The sequence below is a fragment of the Hyperolius riggenbachi genome, chromosome 2 (assembly GCF_040937935.1).
Source record: "Hyperolius riggenbachi isolate aHypRig1 chromosome 2, aHypRig1.pri, whole genome shotgun sequence".
Classification (NCBI taxonomy): Eukaryota; Metazoa; Chordata; class Amphibia; order Anura; family Hyperoliidae; genus Hyperolius; species Hyperolius riggenbachi.
In genome coordinates, this window is record NC_090647.1 from 314284908 (window position 1) to 314306140 (window position 21233).

The 21233-nt window shown below is 43.3% G+C and overlaps 1 protein-coding gene across 6 annotated transcripts in view; it reads right to left on the minus strand.

The window, feature by feature from the left end:
• The window catches only part of LOC137546542 (heterogeneous nuclear ribonucleoprotein R), a 68478-nt gene that overhangs the window by 24773 nt on the left and 22472 nt on the right, over nt 1–21233 (minus strand). For 4 of the 6 annotated variants that reach the window (XM_068269144.1, XM_068269142.1, XM_068269139.1 and 1 more), the window contains exon 2: nt 401–503. In XM_068269144.1, the coding sequence (XP_068125245.1) occupies nt 401–481 (81 nt within the window). In that variant the 5' untranslated portion in view covers nt 482–503. Of the gene's footprint in view, nt 1–400; nt 504–2258; nt 2326–16982; nt 17102–21233 lie in introns of those variants that run through there. The other 2 variants (XM_068269140.1, XM_068269143.1) reach the window with 2 other exon arrangements.

Consider the following 21233-nt stretch of genomic DNA (forward strand, 5'->3'; position numbering starts at 1 on the left):
AATCAAGCGGAAGATGCGCGGCGCGGGAATCGAGCGGGTATTGATGCCGGCGCATGCGCGGTGAGCGGGGACGCGGCGGGCACGCGGAAGAGGCGATCCGGCGGCTAATCGAGCCGCCGGATCGCTGCAATGTCCCATCGTGTAGATGGGGCTTAAGAGCGGGTATTACATTTCAACTGGCTTTAAAATAGCCACAGTAAATATGGAAACTGTCTAGAATAGGAGTCTTTACTTTTCCTTTATAAAATTCACAGGAATCATAACGTGGACAGTGCAATACATACAGTATGTTATGCAAGTAGAGCAAGTATTTATCTACTTATATATTTGGTTTTTTTTTCCCTGAGATAGTATGGCTGCCAGCTCCTCTAAGGATCCTTTAGAATGCAGCACAGATTACCTTAATCTTTGCTTCATCTGGAGCCTTGGCACCCTCCTGAGGCTTGGTGCCCGCTTTTTCCTTCTGCCTGTAGGTTTTCATAATTTAAGATGGATTTTAGATTCTGTGGAAACAAAATAAAAATTTCCTTTTACCCAATTGCAATTTTCAAAATTAAATTCTGATCAGTTTGGAGTGGAATGTAAAAACAAAAAACAAACAAACACAAGCAAACCTCTGCATCCAACCTGGTAAGAAAAATACAAATTCTTCATAAAACATCTATAGCCCAGAACAGCACGTACTCCAGGAGGCACACACAGAAAAATGTAAAAAGCTAGAATATATAAATATATAAGACATCTCCAGAAAATAAGACTTAGCACATCTTTTTAGAGCAAAAATTAATACAAGATACTGTCTTATTTTCAGGGAAACAAAACAGATAAAGATCTCATTCCTTAAAGGAGTTATCAGGCAAAAGGAGTAAAATGAGGTTTACTCACCCGGGGGATTCTCCAGCCCCTTGCAGCAGACTGCTCCCCGCCGCTGTCCCGGTCTCGCTGCATGGTGCAGCGCCTGCGCGAGCTGCTGCCGTCAATCATCGCCACGTGGTCCGCGGCACACTGAGCAGAACTAGTGTCTTGGACAGTCTGCTGCAAGCAGCTGGAGAAAGCCCTAGGTGAGTAAACCTCATTTTACTCGTTTTGCCTGATAACTCCTTTAAAGTAAATCTGTGGGGAGGGGGGGGGGGGGGGGGAGAATTAGATCCTTACTTACGGAGAAGGAAGGCTCTAGATCAGTGTTTCTCAACATTTTATTGGTTTGTACCCATTTTAAAACCCAGTACTCACCAAGTACCCCCTAGCATAGTAAACATTATCACAAGTACCCCTTGACAAATATATATTTAATATATAATAATGTGCATGATAATTGGTTCTAAACCATTTCCAAGCATGTACTATTGCTTTTAATTAACTAAAATACTAATTTGGTGTTTAAATAAGATTTATAATTTCCTAAAACTCAAAGTTTGTTATTCTTGGTTAAGTATATCAAGTCCGAGTACCCCCTGGAACCATCATAAGTACCCCCTGGGGTACGCGTACTACCTGTTGAGAACCTAGGCTGTAGATCCTATAGGTCAGGGCTTCCCCAAGCCTGTCCTCAAGTACCACCAACAGTACTTGTTTTGCAGAAAACCAAAAACATTCACAGGTGAGGTAATTGGTGTCTCAGTAAAGCTGATGAACTACCTCTGTGGATTTCCACAAAGCATGCCTTGTTGGTGGTACTGGAGGACAGGGTTGGCAAGCACACTTGACAGGTGGGCGAAACACATAGGCTCTGCCCACCACCTCACGTGTCCCTTCATGCCTGCACTGGCTGGTTCTGTAGAGCAGGACTTACAAAATCAATGTGTGGCACCATGCTGAAAGGGAGGAGTGGCGTACCTATGCTGCAGTCTGCATGTGCACTTCCATGATCTGAATATCTGGAGGTCAGGTAGCCTGTACTGGCTCCATTTTGGAAACCAGTGTTCGTTACCTGGTAACATCCTTTTTGGTAACCTCCAGGACAGGTCCACCAGGAGACGACATAGGCTCCTTCCAGGAACAGGAAACGTCCAAACTAGAGCACTCTATAAATTTTAAACTAACCCCTCCAACACCAGTCAACCATAAGAACTGTTAACCGTAAAGAGGCATCATCATATTATTGTACACATTAATCCATATACATATATCCCGTCATCCGGGTGGGTTACGGACCTGTCCTGGAGGTTACCAAAAAGGATGTTACCAGGTAACTAACACTGGTTTTTCCAGTAACCTCCAGGACAGGTCCACCATGAGAAGATAGCAAGAAATCTTACCAATTTTATGGTGGGCCGACAGCCTGCATAACTTTTCTCCCAAAGGATTGTTGTCTTGCAGTCATCAGATTCACCCTGTAATGTCTTGAAAAGGTGCTCATACTTGTCCACGTAGCGGCTCTACAAATTTCTTCTGGCGTAGCACCCGCTCTGTAGGCCCATGATGTAGCAGCTGCCCTAGTTGAATGAGCCCTAACTGCACCCAATAAAGTAGATCCTGTCAACTTATAGGCTTCTTCTATACACAGTCTTATCCACTTGCCTATAGTTCTCCTTGACATCCTCATGCCCTTAGTAGCTCCTGAGGAATTGATAAATAGAGCTCTTGATTTCCTAAAGTCTGCTACTCTATCCAAATAAGCTATGAGACACCTTCTGACATCTAAGGTTGGTTCTTCATTGAAGGAGGGTAATACAATCTCCTGTGATCTATGAAACTTCGTAGCTACCTTAGGAAGGAACTCTTCACATGTTTTTAATATCACCCTATCATTAAACATGAGACAAAATGGTTCATCACAACATAAGGCCTCCAATTCGCTCACTCTCCTGGCTGAAGTAATTGCTACTAGAAAAGAACCCTTATTGTTAATTGTCTCAATGGAATTTCTGATACCGGTTCAAATTGGTCTCCCTTCAAGATCTTTAATACTAAAGACAGATCCCAACTAGGAACCTTCTTATTTATTATAGGTCTCCTTTCTACGGATCTAAAAAAACTGTATGATAAGGGGGTCACTTGCTAATTTTAGATCCAAATAAGTAGATATCGCTGTAACCTGTACCTTCAAGGTACTGAGGGTGATGTTCTTCTCCATACCATCCTGTAAAAATTCTAATACTGTTGGTATTATTTCTCCGGAAAATCCTGACTCTTCCTTCCACAAATTGTAAGTCTTCCAGTATTTTAAATATATTTTTCTAGTTATCTTCTTTCTACAGTCAAGGAGCGTACTGATAACTCTCTCTGAGACCCCTCTCTTCCTTAAAGGAGACCTCTCAGAAGCCAGGCACACAGGTTTAGATTTGGTATGTAACTTATACTTCCTCTCTCTACCTGGGATAGTATTCCTCTGTGAGGCAGTCTTACCGGACCTTCCAGTCTCATCTTCAGGAGAAATCGGATACCAGCTTCTCCCCGGCCAATCTGGGGCTATCATGATCAATGTTGCTCTGGTCTGCATTAACTTCTGCAAAACTCGAGGTATTAGCTGAATTGGTGGGAACGCATATGCTTTCCTGAATGTCCACTTTTGACTGAGCGCATCCACCGCCTCTGCTCCCTCCCTTGGATTTAGGGAATAGAACCTTTTGCATTTTATATTTCCTCTGTTCGCAAAGATGTCGAGCTGAGGTCGGCCCCATCTTTTGACTAGATTCCTGAAGACTTTGTTGGATATCTCCATCTCCGAATTTGACAGTCTGTGTCTGCTCAGGAAATCCGCCATGCTGTTCAAAGATCCCTTCAAGTGGACTGCTGTCAACGAGAGGAAGTTTTCTTCTGCTATCATTAGAATTTCCATCGCCAGGTCTAGAAGTTTTCTTGATCTTGTTCCCCCCTGACAATTTATGTAGGCCACTGTTGTGGTATTGTCTGTTCTTACTTGAACATGTTGTCCCTTCAGTGACTGTACTGCCTGTACTAGTACTTCCCTCACTGCTCTTAGCTCTCTGTAATTCGATGATTGATCTCTTATTAGTTTTGACCAGAGACCCTGAAACATCTTCCCCTCTAGATGGGCTCCCCATCCTAGGAGACTTGCATCCGTGGTAATGCATTTTTGTGCTGGGATTGTCCATAATCTCCCTTCGGTTAGGATCTTTTCCGACATCCACCACTAATGAGTTTAGTATTGTCTCTGGACATCTTACTTCCCTTTTTAGATCTTCCTGCTTCTTGCTCCAGGCTTCCATCATCCAACTCTGGAGCTGTCTTGTGTGTAACATTGCCCATTGGATGGCAGGGGATGTCGATGTCAGAAATCCTAGTATTCTCAGGACTTCTCTTATTGTCAGAACTGGGTTTCTTATACAGTCCTGTATTATATTCTTTAGTTTCGTCATCTTTTCTTCTGTTAAATACAGTCTCTCTTTCTCCGAGTCTATCACAACTCCTAGAAACCGTATCCTTGACTTCGGTTCCAGCACCGATTTTTCCCAATTTATAATCCACCCGAGAGTCTGTAGTTGATCTAGTACTCTCTTTGTGTCTTTTTCTGCTTGTTGATATGAGTCTGCTACTACCAATAAGTCGTCTAGATAGGGAATCACAAGGATTCCCTTTACATGCAAGTCCTTTATCACTTCTCCCATCACTTTCGTGAAAATGCGGGGTGCAGATGAAATTCCGAAGGGCAGGACCCTGAACTGGAAGTGTTGAATTGATTCCTTTTCTTTTATTGCAAACCTCAGAAATTTTTGTGACGATTCTCTTATTGGAATGTGCCAATAGGCATCTCTTAGATCTATATTCGTCATTACACAGTTGGAGGTTAGTAAGTTTCTCACAGAGAAGATTGATTCCATCCTGAATCTTTGATAAGTCACAAAAGGGTTTAATGGCTTCAGGTTCAGAATTGATCTGAATTTCCCTGTCGACTTCTTTACCATGAATATGGTCGAGTAAAATCCCCTGCGAAGCTGTTCGCAAGGCACCGGAACTACCACTCTTTCCTCTGTCATGCTTTTTATGATGCTTTGCAAAGCCTGACGCTTTTGTTTGTCTCTTGGAAGAGGAGTGGAAATGAACCTGTTTCCTGAAAGCGAACAAAACTGAATTCTGTACCCCCGACTTACAAGATTGAGGATGAAATAGTTTCTGGTTATGTTCGTCCATTGGGAATAAAATCCTGTTAGACGACCCCCAACTCTTTCTTTAGCGTCACTTCTCTTGGTTTTCTGGGTTCCGAAAAAGAAAATTCCTTCTCGTTCCCTCTCTGTTGATAGCCCAGGGTTTCCTCCTTTGCTGAGGTTTATCATTGTTTTCCTGTCTATTCTTTCTAAAGAATCTTATTCTGTATATATTTCTTCTTCTTTGGGAACTCCTTTTTTTCTATCACTTGTTCTCTCTAATATTTCGTCTAGCTGGGCCCCGAATAAAAGCTCCCCATCAAAAGGTATGTTACATACTCTAGCCTTAGAAGCCTGACTGCCATCTAAATTTTTAATCCATAGATTACGTCTGGCGGAATTAATTAGGGCAGTAGTTCTTGCATTTACTCTTATGTTCTCTGCTGCCGCATCAGTTATGTAGTCTGTGGCTTTTGAAACTACTTCAAGTGACTAAGACCCAGAGCCGAGACAAGGTCCTCCAGCACCCAAGGCTGAGACAGCAAAGTGCGCCCCTCCATCCCTCCCACTCCAGCCGTCACATACTGATTGCTATTAGACTAAGAGGCGCCACAAGGCCCACAACCTCCCCAACACCTTAATCTCTAGTTATCTGGCTTGCAGTCACTGCCATGTATCCCCTTTTATTATTTCTTTCTGCTTCAAACACAATTAGGAATGACAGCTGAATGAATTCTGCGCCCCCTCCTACACTGCGCCCTGAGGCTGGAGCCTCCCCAGCCTATGCCTCGGCCCGGCCCTGCTAAGACCTCTTCCTTAGATGCCCCTTTTTCTACCTTCTCTTCTACTTTCTTAACCCATAATGCTAATACAATTGATACACATGTTGCAGCTGCTGGTCGAAAATTTGCCCCCGCTGAAGTCCATGCCTTCTTCAGAGCAAATTCCACCTTTGTATCCTGTGGATCCTTAAGATATCCAAGGTCCTCAAAAGCTAATTCATCATATTTATTTACTTGAGAAAATGCTGCGTCAAGCCTAGGACACCGATCCCATATCTTGGCATCTGTTTCTGCAAATGGAAACCTCTTAATAAACCCCTTAGACATGAATAACTTTCTATCTGGGTATTTCCATTGACTAAGAATAGTATTCTTTGTAGACTTATGTACAGGAAATGTAAGGGCCTCCTCTGGTTCCATTCCCTGGTACAATTTATCATGTAGTGATACCTCCTCAGATTTCTTTGTCTCAATCTTCAAAGTATTATTAATCGCCAAGATAAGTTGGTCAGTTTCATCAGCTGGAAACCTGAACCTAGAAATCTTTGTTATCTCTGACTGACTCTCCATACTTTTAACTGAAGATGCATCGGATTCATAGTCATCATCCTCCTCTCCTTCCATTTCCTCCTCAGAGGAAGAAATAATAGGTCTTTTAGTGGAGGATTTACTTTTACTCCTACTCTTTGCAGGTTGTTCAGGTTGTGTAACATCACTACTAGGTACAGGAGTTGCCAGTGCCGCCGCACTAGTGCCAGCATTAATAGTATCTGTAGCTGGGGTCATGGCAGCAGAAAAAAACTTCTTTTAAGGATTTAATTGTATCAGATATCTCTTGTTTAACAGCTGACATAATCTCTTCCTTTAATCCCCCTGATTGTTCCTGAATCAATTTTACAAAACAGGGTTGGCAAAACTGCTTAGTATAAGTATGGGCAAGTTTTGTGTCACAGAGCGGGCAACGCCTCCTAGGCCTTGAAGGGTCAGTAGACTGTGCCCTATAATAAAACATAATAAACAAAAAAAAAGTGTCACCTGTCTGACAAAATTTATTATAAAGAACACCTTCGTGAACCAATGTCAGAATGTGAGCAAGAAAGATTCCCTACACCAGACAGGAATATCAAAGGTACTTGTATTTCAGCATAAACGTATACAAAAGACCTTAAATGAGCTTTCACTGGATAAATATATAAGCCATTACTTAAACTACATATTTAAGGGTATCTATATAAACACATAAATCACAGAGATTCCCTATATGCAGAAAAATATATCCGTTTTATAATAACACAGACCTCAGACAGACGGAATATAAACTAATATATAGTCTATGTAGAGACCTCAGATCAGACGCTAGGCTGCCAGAAATTTGCCATCTGTCTTGACCAAAAATAAAGTCAGACCTCAGCATAGACGCGGTGCAAGGCGTTCGGCTCATACCGTAAAGGTCCCCAAGCCTTCCGCCACCTTACCTTTCCCGGCTCCTGCTTAGCGTCCATCCTGGTCCGCTCGCAAAACGAAATGCCGAGCAATGCAGGTTTCCGGCGTCTCTTCACCCACGCTTCCGGAAGTGACGTCACGTAAGGGCGGAAGTACGCTCACGAGCGCCGCCATTGAGGGCAAAACCTCCGCCAACCCTCCGGAGGCCCAGGCTCCCCCTCCTCACTTCCGGCGCGCCACAGCCTCTGCCATCAGGGAATCATGGACGCCGCTCGCGTCCTCGGAACCACCACCACCCGGGCAGCCAAGACGCTTCTGGAGAAGGTAGATAACCGCTCTTCTCCTACAGGACCCTCAATCCTCTCCAGGCAGGTCCCCATGCGTCGCCAACCAAGGTCCCCAGCACACCTGGCTAGACGGACGGGCGAGCGACATAGAGTACTCTTTCCTGGAACAGGAAACGTCAACTGGTGTTGGAGGGGTTAGTTTAAAATTTATAGAGTGCTCTAGTTTGGACGTTTCCTGTTCCTGGGAGGAGCCCATGTCGTCTCATGGTGGACCTGTCCTGGAGGTTACTGGGAAAAAAGTGCTTGCCTTTTGCCTTGTATATGGATGTGTTAGACTGCACTGCCATCAGGAGTGGTGACTATAAAACTGCTCGACTATGCTATGAATGTGTCCCCCTGAATATACATACATACATATATTCATACTGCTATTGTTTCAGGCAGAAGTCTGCACATATTACTGGTATGCTTGGCTAACTCCCCTCTCTGCCCCTTTGATGCAAGCAATCTGCGCATACATATGTATTTCATGCTCAACTGCTACTTTGAATATCCTGGTGGACTGCCAAGATAGTCCTGTGTTGTTGGTAAGCTAGACGGCCTGGCTACCTGTTTAATTAAGCAATGAAGGACTCCGTTCATTTTACTGGCTTTCCCTGGATGTCAGCTGGCATGTACATGTGATGTGATTTAAACAGGTGGCTGTTTAATTTCTAGAATCCTATATAATAAAACCTAAGTGTCCCTGTGTCATCCTGTCCCCTATGTACGTGCGTTTGTGCTACTGCGCATGTGCAGCACGGACAGCCGTGGGGACAGGAGGACGGGGCCAGGGAGCCCGGCGAGCGTGTGCGGACCGGCGCGTGCATGCACACTGACATGGCTGTGAAACAGAGACCTAGAGACAGTTTTAAATGGGCTTAGGTCAACTAGTTGGCAATAAAGAGCATTCATACTTTATTACTGCCTCAGATATGTTGGCTATCCCTTTTCCCTATTATAGTTACAGAATTCTCCTGACAGTAGGCAGTGTGTATATGTGCCAGATGGTCTTTTATATGCCTTCCATTATAGCTGGATCCTATAGAGCCTTCCTTGCCCTCTCTGTCCCATTGTTCCAGCACGGTCCTTCATTTGCCACCTCCAGGGGCCCTCAGAAGGCTTTGGAAGCACTTGTGTCCACGAGTTAAAAGACGCATAAATAAAAACAGAGGTGGGCAAAGCCGGCGAGGTCCTGGGTACTCCCAAAGATGGCCAGCTCTCTACTGTGCATGCTTGACCACGAGGGAAGCTCTCACATGCGCAATATGGAGCCCAAGTGTTCCGAAGCCTTCCAAGGAGTGTTTGACCAGTCAGTCGAATATATGTAATGGGGTGACAGCACAGGAATGCACAGACAGGGAAGGCTCTCTAGGATCCATAGGTGAAGTATATGAATTTTCCCCCCTCATTTCAGTTTTACTTTAAAGGCCAACTAAAACCAGAATTGAAGAAAGCACATTCTGAAAATAATCATGTTGATTAGTGCAAATGATGAGTATTATACATTAGAGCAAATTATTAGATGAGCTTTACAAATGGAAAAAAATAAAAAGATCTTTGTGTAGCTGTGGGGTGATCCATAAGGGCCTGCACACAAAAAAAAATCACTTTGTGTAGCTGTGGAACGATCCACAATTACTTGAACACACTGAAATTCACTAACTTTACAAGTGCAGGTTCTGCAGCAATTACGAGTGTGATCAGTGGGTTTTGGAAGCGCAATTACGATTCCCATTAGGATGGGTGAGAAAAAAACAAGTGAGACATTCTCCAGTAGGAGAGAAAATCAAACACCAACAACAAAAAGGCAAAGTAACATGTTTGCTTTGTGAGTTTCTTGCGCTCACATTGAATAACCCAATTACAAACAGAAGAAAAATGGTACAGCACCATGTTTGCTATTGGATGAAAATCAAATTGCAACACAGAACTGAGGATCGTGATTACTATGTTATAAGTGTCATTGCAATCAGCTAAAAGCATATGCTTCGATTATGGAAGTGCACAGGCCATAAAGGTTTAAAGAGGCACTGTAGTGACATAGAAGAATGTAGGTAATTATTCAGGATACTCAGTTTTATGGTAATTTTCCTGGTTTCAGAAATGCATCCTACATCTATATATTGCTGTATATTGAATGTAGCCCTGTCCTCCCAGAGGCTGTTTAGCTATGCAGAGTTCTCCACAGAGCATTCTGGGAGACCAGGTATATTTTGTATTGGCTTCCGTACCCTCAGTAAACATTTCGTAGAGATCACCTGATGTCACCCCCTGTGATAAAATTTCTGAATGTAAATCAGGGGGAAAAAAAAACAAAAAAAACAAACTTTACAGTGAGCAAACAGTGACTAAATCATTTATAAAGGAATATAGTGAACAAAATAAGCAATTTTATTGATTACATTATTTTCACTACATTTCTTCTTCAAGCAGGGCTGCGGAGTTTGAGACAAAGCAATTATGAGTACCTGGAGTCGGTGGTTTCATAAACTGAGGAGTCATTTTGGGTACCTGGAGTCGGTGTTGGTAGTTTCATAAACTGAGTCGTCGGATGATTTTTGTACCGACTCCACAGCCCTGTCTTCAAGGCCTCTATAGCCTGTCACATCCAGTTACCAGACATGAGGTCTTAAAATTGGTCACACCTACTTCCTGTAAAATACAAAGTCCTGTCTCCTCACATGGACAGTTTCTACTGTAATGCTGGGAAATATAGTCTGTTATCTATTGCCCTTACTACTCTGTGTGTCACTTAAGCTGGCCATACACTGGCCTGATTTGCCGCCGTTTCGACAGCAGATTCGATCACTGGGATCGAATCTGCTGCCAATCGTTCGCGCTACACGCCGAATTTTGATCCATTCCGTCCGATCCAGTCGATCGCGCCAGACGGAAAATAACCATCGCTAGCACTCCCAGGTCTCCGCTCTTCTTCTCCGCTCTGGTCTCCGGCATGCTTCCCTTCTTCCTGTCCCGGCAGGAAGTTTAAACAGTAGAGGGCACTCTACTGTTTAAACTTCCCTCAGACAGGAAGAAGGGAAGCATGCCGGAGACCAGACCAGAGAAGAAGAGCGGAGACCCGGGAGTCGCGCCGGCGGAGCAGGTAATGTATGCGGGATGGGGGGGAAGCGGCGGCAGCACCACCACCACAGATTGTGAACGGTTTCAGGCTGAAAATCGGTTCACAATCTGTTTGCAGTAAAGGTAGCCATACGATCCCTCTCTGATCAGATTCGATCAGATAGGGATCTGTCTGTTGGTCGAATCTGATGGCACATCGACCAGTGTATGGCTACCTTTAGTGAACCCAGTCCAAGGAAAAAAAAAAAAAATGACAGAAAGAAGATTGTACTGCAGTACAAGCACACTTAGTCCATGAAAGGGTATTCCGTCTGCCACACTGCTTATTTCCTTGTCCGGATTGTGAGATCCAGACATCAAGCCATTCTGCACCTAGTGATGTGACACTTTCTCTACTCATAAAGGTTACAGATTACCTAAAAACAATATTGGCATCATTTAAAGAAAAATAATTTTCATTTGATATCAAATATTTCATCACTCACAGAAAAAATAAACTTTTATTCTGGCATGTGTCAACATGTACAGTATTATATTACTATTCATATCCACTAGTCGGGTATTCATTATTAAAATGTTAGTTATTTTGCTTTCATAATTTTTTTTTTTATAAACCCTGATTTTATTGAATGCAAAGTTTATATACACTAACAGCTAGTTCAGCATGAGAACATTGCATCACTAAATCTAAACAGAGTGTATAACGAGAATCGTAGTTAACAACTCGACCAGGTTTTTTGGGAACGTAAGAAGGGAAAGGAGAGGGAAGGGGAACTGGGAAGGAAAACAGAGGGTAGAACACAAGTACAAAATCAGTAGCAACTGCCATTTCAGGAGATCACGTCTAAAAACCAGTGACATAACCAGTTAAAGCATAATTGTCATGTTGCAGCAAAGCCCTACTTGAAATCCTAATGAGTACAAAAAGATGGGTGGTGTAGAGGGAGGAAGAGTGTGGACTCAAAAGTTTGAAAAAAAGAGGACCCTCTAAAATAGAAAATCAAACCAGGGTTAACCTGGTGAGAGCTCTGTGGACCCAAAGTAGGGAAGGATACCTAAGATTAGCAAGGGGTGTCAAAAGAAAAAAGGACCCATGTGCAGGTAAAGCACATTATAATGCCACAGGGATAAGTTAAAGGGAACCTCAACTGAGAGGGATATGGATGTTTTGTTTGCTTGCTAGTCCTGCTGATCTTTGGCTGCAGTAGTGGCTGAATCACACACCTGAAACAAGCATGCAGCTAATCCAGTCTGACTTCAGTCAGAGCTCCTGATCTGCATGCTTATTGAGGGGCTGTGGCTAAAAGTATTAGAGACACAGGATCAGCAGGAGAGTCAGGCAACTGGTATTTTAAAAGGAAAAAATCCATATCCTTCTCAGTTTAGGTTTCCTTTAATAAAGCAGCATCATGATATTAAAGGGAAACTGAAGAGAGGTACCGTATTTTTCGGAATATAAGACGCACTTTTTCTCCCCCAAAAGAGGGGGGAAAAAGTCAGTGCGTCTTATATTCCAAAGAATGAAAAAATCGTACAGAAATGTCACCTGTGTATGCTGGTGTCTGGCGGCAGTGTCGGGCAGCCTGTGCAGGTGGCGTGTAAATGTGTCGGGCAGCCAGCCTGTCAGCATTGCAGGGCTCTGAGCGGCACTGTTCTCCCCCTTTTACAGGGCTCCGCGATTGGTTTCTGGGGATTGGCACCGGGTGGGACTACAGTGTGTGCGGTGCAGTCTTCCGCTCCCCTTGCAAAGTAATAAGGCAGCGGCGGGTGTTGCAGCCGCGGGCATCACTCACCTCGTCCTTGGAGCCCGCGAGATCAGCCACTTGTCTGTGTGTCTCTCGCCTTCTCTCTAGTGCCGGTACTTCCTGGTCGCGTCTTTACAGACGTCGCGTCTGTAATGACGCGACCAGGAAGTACCGACACTAGAGGGAAGGCGAGAGAGACACAGACAAGCGGCTGATCTCGCGGGCTCCAAGGACGAGGTGAGTGATGCCCGCGGCTGCAACACCTGCCGCTGCCTTATTACTTTGCAGGGTGAGTGGAAGACTGGAGGAGGACGCTAGGCACACAGAGGACCCAGGACGGCAGATCACCACGGGCATGGTCAAGTCAGGTGAGTGATTCCCGCGGTAATGGGGGAAGGCCACAAAGGGGGACTTGAGGTGGACATCAAGGGGGACACCACAAAGGGAGACGGAGAGGACACAAGAGGGCACAGTTGGAGACCACAAGGGGACAAGAGGAGAAAAGGAGGCCATGAAGGAGGACAGGAGGAGGGCACAATGAGGCACAGAAGGAGGATGGGCTGGACACAATGGGGATAGCAGGAATCCACAAAGTTGGTCAGGAGGAGGCTACAAGGGGGGACATGAGAAGGCCACAATGGGGGCAGGAGGAAGCCACAACAGGGGTCAGGAGGAGGCCAGAGGGGGGGGGGGACAGGAGGAGGCCACAAGGGGGACAGGAGAGGCCACAAGGGGGACAGGAGAGGCCACAAGAGGGACAGGAGAGGCCACAAGGGGGGACAGGAGAGGCCACAAGGGGGGACAGGAGAGGCCACAAGGGGGGACAAGAGAGGCCACAAGGGGGGACAAGAGAGGCCACAAGGGGGGGGGAACAGGAGAGGCCACAAAGGGGGGGACAAGAGAGGCCACAAGGGGGACAGGAGGAAGCCACAAGGGGGGACAGGAGGAGGCCACAAGGGGGACAGGAGAACGATACCCACTGAGACAGGAGAAGGACACCCTGGGGGACAGGAGGAAAACATCTACAAGATGCCCCTGGACCATAGACGCATCAGGTTTAGTATATCTTTTTTTCCCTGGTTTTTGCCCTCTAAACCTAGGTGCGTCTTATAGTCCGGAGCGTCTTATATTCCGAAAAATACGGTATATGGAGGCTGCCATGTTTTTTTCCTTTTAAGCAATACCAGTTGCCTGGCAGGCTGATCCTCTGCCTCTAATACTATTAGCCATAGCCCCTGAACAAGCATGCAGCAGATCAGGTGTTTCAGACTTTAACCACTTTGTCCTCCTTGACGTATAAAAACGTCAAGGAGGACAGGCGCGCTCCCGCGGCCGATCGCGCGCGTGCACGCGCACTCCCGGCCGCGGAGTCGGTAGCCACGGAATCAATGTATCGGTCTGGGGAGCCCGATCATTGATTCTTCTCCCCCGCTGAAAAAGCGACAGCTTCTCTCGGAAGCTTCGCTCTTTCTGAAGCTGTGTCCCTCTAAGCGTACATTGTACGCTTAGAGTGACGTCATGTAAAAAAAAAAATCGAGATTGCCATCTTGTGGCCAAAAAGTAAAACTACAAGCAAATACCCAAAAACATTACACTACACCAATATTTCCCCAAATAAAACACTTTTATATCCCACCCTCCCAAAAATGCCCACATAAAATGTTTAATAAAAAAAAACAAAAAAAACATTACTATAAAAAAAAAAAAACATAAATATTTACCTAAGGGTCTAAACTTTTTAAATATCTATGTAAAGATGAAATATTTCTCTCTATTTTTTTTTTATAAGCTTGTAAATAGTGATGTATGCAAAACGGAAAAAATGCTCTTTTATTTCCAAATAAAATATTGTCGCGATACATTGTGATAGGGACATAATTTAAATGGTGAAATAACCGTGACAAATGGGCAACAACAATACGTGGGTTTTAATTATGGAGGCATGTATTATTTTAAAACTATAATGGCCGAAAACTGACAAATGAATTTTTTCATTTTTTTTCTTATTATTCCTGTTAAAATGCATTTACAGTAAATTGGCTCTTAGCAAAATGTACCCCCCAAAGAAAGCCTAATTGGTGGCGGAAAAAACAAGATATAGATCACTTCATTGTGATTAGTAGTGATAAAGTTATAGGCTAATGAATGGGAGGTGAACATTGCTCGGATGCATAAGCTGAAAACGACTGAGATGTTAAGTGGTTAAAGTCAGATCTGGCAAGACTAGCTGCATGCTTGTTTCTGGTGTTATTCAGATACTAATAGACCAGCAGGGCTGCCAGGCAACTGGTATTGATTAAAAGGAAATAAATATGGCAGCCTCCATATACCTCTTACTTCAGCTCCCCTTTAAGTTAAATTTGAGAGGCTCAGAGCACCCTCATACTTGGGTCTATGTAGAAAGTTGACATTGGTTTTGTTTTTTGCTTTGCCAAAGAAAGCAACTAACTTTTTGTTTAAGGCTTAAAGTGGATCCGAGATGAACTTTTACTCATTGCATAATTGTGTTCCTTATATATAGTTTATAGGGCATTCCTCAAGCCAAATACTTGTTTTGTTTTAATACCCTAATTTCCTATAAACTAAATAAGCCACACCCACAGCTTCTCCAGAGTGCCTTGGCGCTTGCAAGGGATTGTGGGATTTCAGTCTGGGCAGGTTAAAAAGGTGTTACTAGCTATAGATTTCAGAGGCAGAGTTTTCACAATCTGAGAGCTGCAGTGCAGATACAGATCAGTTGCCTGTGTAATGGAGGAGATAAGAGTGGAGTTTTCACAGAATATGCAGATTAGCATGCCTAGATACAGATAAGCTTGCCTGTGTGTGTGATTGTGTAATAGTGACAAGCAGAAAACATGTCTGCTCCCATTGTATCACAGGAAAAAAATATTAATATACTGTTGAAGCTGTTTGAAGATAGATTTGCTGTGTAAACTATCTAAACTTTAGATAAGATATATAGACAAGTCACTTGTTATATTTAGTTTTTCATCTCGGATCCGCTTTAAGAAAAAGGATCGAGGAACTGAAATAAGAGCGGCTTTAATAAAATGTTACTAATTTTTAGATTGAAGTATTAAAAATGAATACACAGTTGGCAGAAACGTATCTCTTCACAATACAGCGTTTTGAGGCAGCACAGAATTGCAAAAGAATCTGTTTGGTCTTCACACTTAAAGCGGAATATAACCATGCATTTCAACTTTGCTCTAAAACATTATTTACAGCATATTATATGAAAAAGCATTTTTTTTTTACTAGACCAGCATTGGAAGGGTTAAACACAGAGGTTTCAAGTTCCGTGGAGAGATATGCAGAAGTTCAGATTGTTACATTCTATATAGTTAGATGTATCTATTGATAAACATTACACACTCTTTGGCTGTCCTCCAAGCTCCTTCTCAGTCAAGAGAGAAGAGTCACATTCAACACGTAGATACATTTATGTAAACAAAATGTATCAATTTCAGCTTCGGATGCGTCTGCAGAAATCTCCAGGAACTTTAAAGCCCTGTGTAACCCTTCCAATGCTGGTCTAGTAAAAAAAATGCTGGTTGCATATAATATACTGTAAATAATGTTTTAGAGCAAAATTGAAATGCAGGGTTATATTCCGCTTTAAACGCCAATTGCAGTGATAACCTGACTGGGTGTACTAAATAGTTGGTTTCCTGACTGCTAATGTATCCACCTACCAAATAATGGAGGCTTCCATTGTAATTAAAGTGGGTCCAAACTCTTGCGCAACACAAATCAATGAAAAGTATTCTCAAATATAGCAGTAGTTGCTTAGAAATTCACTATTTAGACCACATGTGTCGAACTCCAGGCCTGGAGGGCCAGATTCATGCCAGTGTTTAGGATGGACTGAGAAAGAAAGGAATGTGTTTTACCTGATGGACCACACCTTTCCTGATTCAGATCCAGCAATTTATTGGAGCTTTATCAAAAATGTGTGAGGATCTCGGCCCTCGTAGGACCGGTTTGACATACCTGATTTAGACAGATTAAATTGTATTAGTTTCCAAATACACTGCAGTACAGCTGGGATCTCTGCTGGCTCTGTCCTTAAACACTGAAACTTAACCCTTCCAGTGCCCCCGGGAAAGGGAATCTGGTTAAAGCTTCAGGGTTTTCTTTTTAGGTTTTCCATAAATTGTAAATATGCCTTTTCCATAAACATTATGCTGAGTTTAATTCATTATACAGTGGGTAATCCTCTGCAGGGTGCGCTTGACGGCCAGAAGGTTAAGAAGAATACGCGTGGCCGGGGGCCGACTCAGTCAGCCGAAAACGAAACTAACCCACGGCGGGGACCAGAGGACACTCAAGGACCGGCGAGGGCACAGGATGGCTGCAGTGGGCTTAGGGAAGCCCCAGGTAAGTGAAACTTTTTTTTCCTTTTGCAGGGTTACGGTTCCCTTTAAAGTGGACCCAAATTAAACATACAAGATTTCAGAAATAAAAACCATTTTCTAAATAATAAATAGCAGCCTTTTTGAGCTGCATGATGACAAATATAAAATATTTTAAATTTATTGGAGGAACCCCTACCTTTCATATTGCCAGGACAGAATCCGGCAAACTGGTGGAGTAGGTGGTGTCCGGCAAACTGGTGGAGTAGGTGGTGTCCGGCAAAGAAGGAATTGCTAATGGCTGCCCCCAGTATAACCCTAGTTATGAAAAGAGAAGGGTGAAAAGCATGCACTGAAATGCTCATAGGCTTGAAGGAGTGTTTATCTTTGTAAGTGTCAGAGTGGTGCAACTAAATACTTTGAATTAAAAAAAAAGTGTTTGGTTTGGGTACGTTTTAATGATATTACAGAGCTAGGCTTTGGTACAGCGCCAACAGTCCTCTCCTACCCAAATCAATGCAACTATCCGCGTGCTGTTTCTACAGTCTCCAGCCACTGCAATGATCCTGACACAATGGGCTCCTTGGTGCAGGCCACTCCGCAGCGGTGCAGCAGTAGTGCAATCCCAGCATACCATCAGCAGCTGTCCTCAGGAAATACTACTTGGGGTGAGGAAGAAGAGGGTGATCCCAGAAATGGCTGCAGCTGCTGTAATGTCATGAGGAGGTGCAAGTAAACAAGTACGTACAAAGGCATCAGGAAACATTACAGCCACTGCAGCTAGCACTGGAATCAACTCTTTTCAGCCCCGTCGCTGCAATTAGTAAGGTAGTTCGGGAGGACAGCCGCTGATATGCTGGAATCGTGCTGCTACTGCCCCGCTGGGGAATGGCCTGCACCAAGGAGCCCATCATGTCAAAATCATATTACGGTAACAGCTGGAGAAGGACATTGAGCGCGTGCAGATGGACACCTGGATAGGTGAGATGATCCACTTTGCAGTTGTAATGTTTAGTGTAGCTGGTAGAGGAGGCAGGGGTTCGTTTAATGTAGTGTGGTGTTGCTGGTGGGGCAGCAAGAGTTAGTGTAGTGAAATAACAGATAGGGGGGCATCAGGGAATAGTGTAATGAAGCCCAATCTTACTGGAGGGGTATCAGGGATTAGTGTAGCTGGGCACTGTAGCTTAAGACAGGGACAGCTGGGGGGGGGGGGGGGGGGGGTCTACAAGACACCCTTGCACACAGTCATAATTAGTATTTAGTAGAGGTGTCTTATAGTCCAAAAAATATGGTAATTCCGGGGAGAGTTGATCCAGGGATTTATCCAACTGCCATCTGGAGATGGGAATTTTTCCCTTTTAAGGCTAATTGGCCCAGACCTTGTAAGGTTTTTTGCCTTCCTCCGGATCACCTGGGATATTTGCGCGTTCAGGATGGTGTCTTTTTTGCCTTTTCGTGTTGAATTTTACAGGCGTCTTTTTCAACCAAACTATGTTACTATGTCATTCAGTTCCTTGTAGTACATGTTTTTCGATAAATGTTTTTGTATTGTGGAACAAATTATCTGAGCTTCCATTAATCCTTACACGATACGATTCTTTGTACGATTCGATTACGATTCTATTTACGATCCGATGAAATCAGACATGTCCGATCGGGATTCGATTCAATTCGATTTGCCATTGAAAAACAATGGCAAATCGAATCCCGATCGGACATGTTGGATTTAAATCGGATCGTAAATAGAATCGTAATCGAATCGCACAAAGAATTGTATCGTGTAGATGGGGATTTACGGGGAAATTCACCTTGATATGAGTGATAAGATAAGAGTGCTTTAGATAACAAGCATGTTTCCAGCATGAATTATGTTTGCAAACCAAGGTTTCACTGTACTAAGCAAAGATTTTTTTAATTTATTCTGTGATGTACAAGTTACATTGTTGCATGGCCTACATATTTGCAACTTTAACTGAAGATAGGGTTGCACCCAAAAGGTAAACTGGAGCAAGTCGCGTAGACTTGGTAATGAAAATACTTAGCATCTGATCATTATCGTGGACCTAATCTAATCATTATGGCAGACAAATACAACAGCACACTGCTATACTGAGAGATAATATGCAGATGAAACATACACAAACTGCTTCAGACAAGTTCAAAGCTTTCCATGTTATTGTTCCAAGTGTAGCAGGTGCCATTATACAACTCTACTAATAAACTTTCCCCCTACTCTTTATAAATATTTCATTATCACCTCTGTACACTCTCTAGCAGACAGTATTGTATGACCATATCTTTTTCCTAACAACCTGATCAATTCATTATGAATGCACCTTAGAATTCTGAGCATACATTATTTTGTCTATGCTGGTTATAAGATAGCATGGAAAGGGATTTTACATGGGCAAAAAGCAGAGTTCAGTTATACATTTCAAGCCAGGAACCAACAAAGCTAAAAAAGCAGTACAATAAAATGCAAGTATGTCAGCCAGGGGCTTAACTATAGTTACTAGGGTCCCCCTGCAAAAATGATAGCATTACAGTTTCATATGCGCATCATAAACTGATTCAGCATATCATGAATACCGTAAAAACCTATATAGCATTCCAGTGGCGGCAGAAGAACCTATCTTTCCGTTGTGTTCTAGACCGTATCCACACCACAATGCTAAATGAAAAAATCAAGGCCAATCTGCTGGACAGGACGCACCACTTCGATAAAATTTGGCTGCAATGGGTCCAAGCTACCTCCTCCGCAGATGCCCAGGATACTCTCAATTTATTCTAACACATAGAAATGGAATATATATCAAAAAAAAAAAAAAAAAAAGGGGGGGAGAGAAATGTGAAGGAAAAACGGGAAAAAAAAAAAAAAAAAAAAGGGGGAGAGAAATGTGAAGGAAAAACGGGAAGGACGAGGGACTGAGAGGCCTTCCTTGCAACCACAGCACTATTATGGTTCTCCAAAATCATATTTATATTCCCCGTCACAATTCCTGGGTCGGCACGGGTATTCCTATTCCTTTTCTGTTCTCCGTTTCTTTTCTTTTCTTTTGTTTTGTAATTCTTAACTCAAATTTTAAGATTTGATTAGTTTAGTCTAAGCTAGCTGCATTGCTAACAGGCTGTTTTTTCAGTTCCGCAAGCTACTTTTAAAGTGCCTTGGCATACTGTGGCTTTCAATACTATGCCTTTATTTCTCTTCTTTTCAGCAACCAGTATGCAAGATCAAACTGTTGTCACCATTACCCTTATGCTATATTAATCCTGTTGTGTTTACTATATACAAATGTCATAAAATGTATATTTTGCTGTTGGATATGCTATCTTTCTCAATAAAAACTTATTGAAACTAAAAAAAAAAATGATAGCATTGGGCCCCTTTTTCCTTGAACCCCACAGGATTGGGAGCTGCAGTATGGCAGCAGAGTGTCTTGTGCTGTAAAGCAGCCTCTAGAAGCAGGAAAATTACACACACCCCTGCACACATTTTTTGTGAGTGAATGGGGAAGTTTCTTTGCCAATTGGTTGCGGTTGGGGAGAGGAAGGTTGAGGGGCCACCAAAGTCTCTGGGCCTCCCTGTGATGGCAGGAGTCGCAGAGGTGATTGCTACGCCCATGATGTTAGCTCACACTTATCAGTGATACAGCTTTGCACTCAGTGAAGCCACTGGTGTAAATGAGCTCGCACACACACACACAAACTTCATACCCACCTGGCAATACTTGCAGCGATCTTAACCCGACGTAACATGGTTTAACATCAGCATGTTAAACAATATTGCCCCCGAGGCAATCGCACAAAAGTGACGGACACAGCAGATCGGATCTTTTAGATCCAACGACTCCCCGTAAATGACCGCGATTTGCACCAGTCATGTAGTCACATAACATTGTGAGCAGGAAAAGGCGTCGCTTAACGACCATCGTCAAGGGATCGTTGCTGGACCCGTCAAAGTGGTGAGTGCGTAACTTTAAGGTGGCCGTATTAGTTCATCTGCCATCAGATCAACTGTTAGTGAGATCCCAATCTGAATGTGATCTATTGCTGGCCAACACACTGACCGCAATAGCAACACTGCAGGTGGAATCACTCTCATGGGGTTCCAGTTTTGCATTGCTTTGCCAATCCCCAGCAATCAGAACGTGCTACAGGAAAGGCTCAGGTGGGCCCTAACCCTAATCAAGGTGTAATCCATGTTGGTTAGTGTTTGCCATCAGTTATAAATAAATCATTATTATAAGAGGAGCACTTATTACATTCAATAAAATTCCTCCTAAATAAATGAATACCAAATTTTCAGTAGTAATAAAACAAACACTATAAAAAGCAAGTGGGTTTTCTACTATACAGTTGCTTTTACAAGGCTTAACTTAAGGTACTCTATTACAATAGTGATACCATAAGGCTTGTCACTCTACACGAAACAGCCGGGACAAGAAAAACA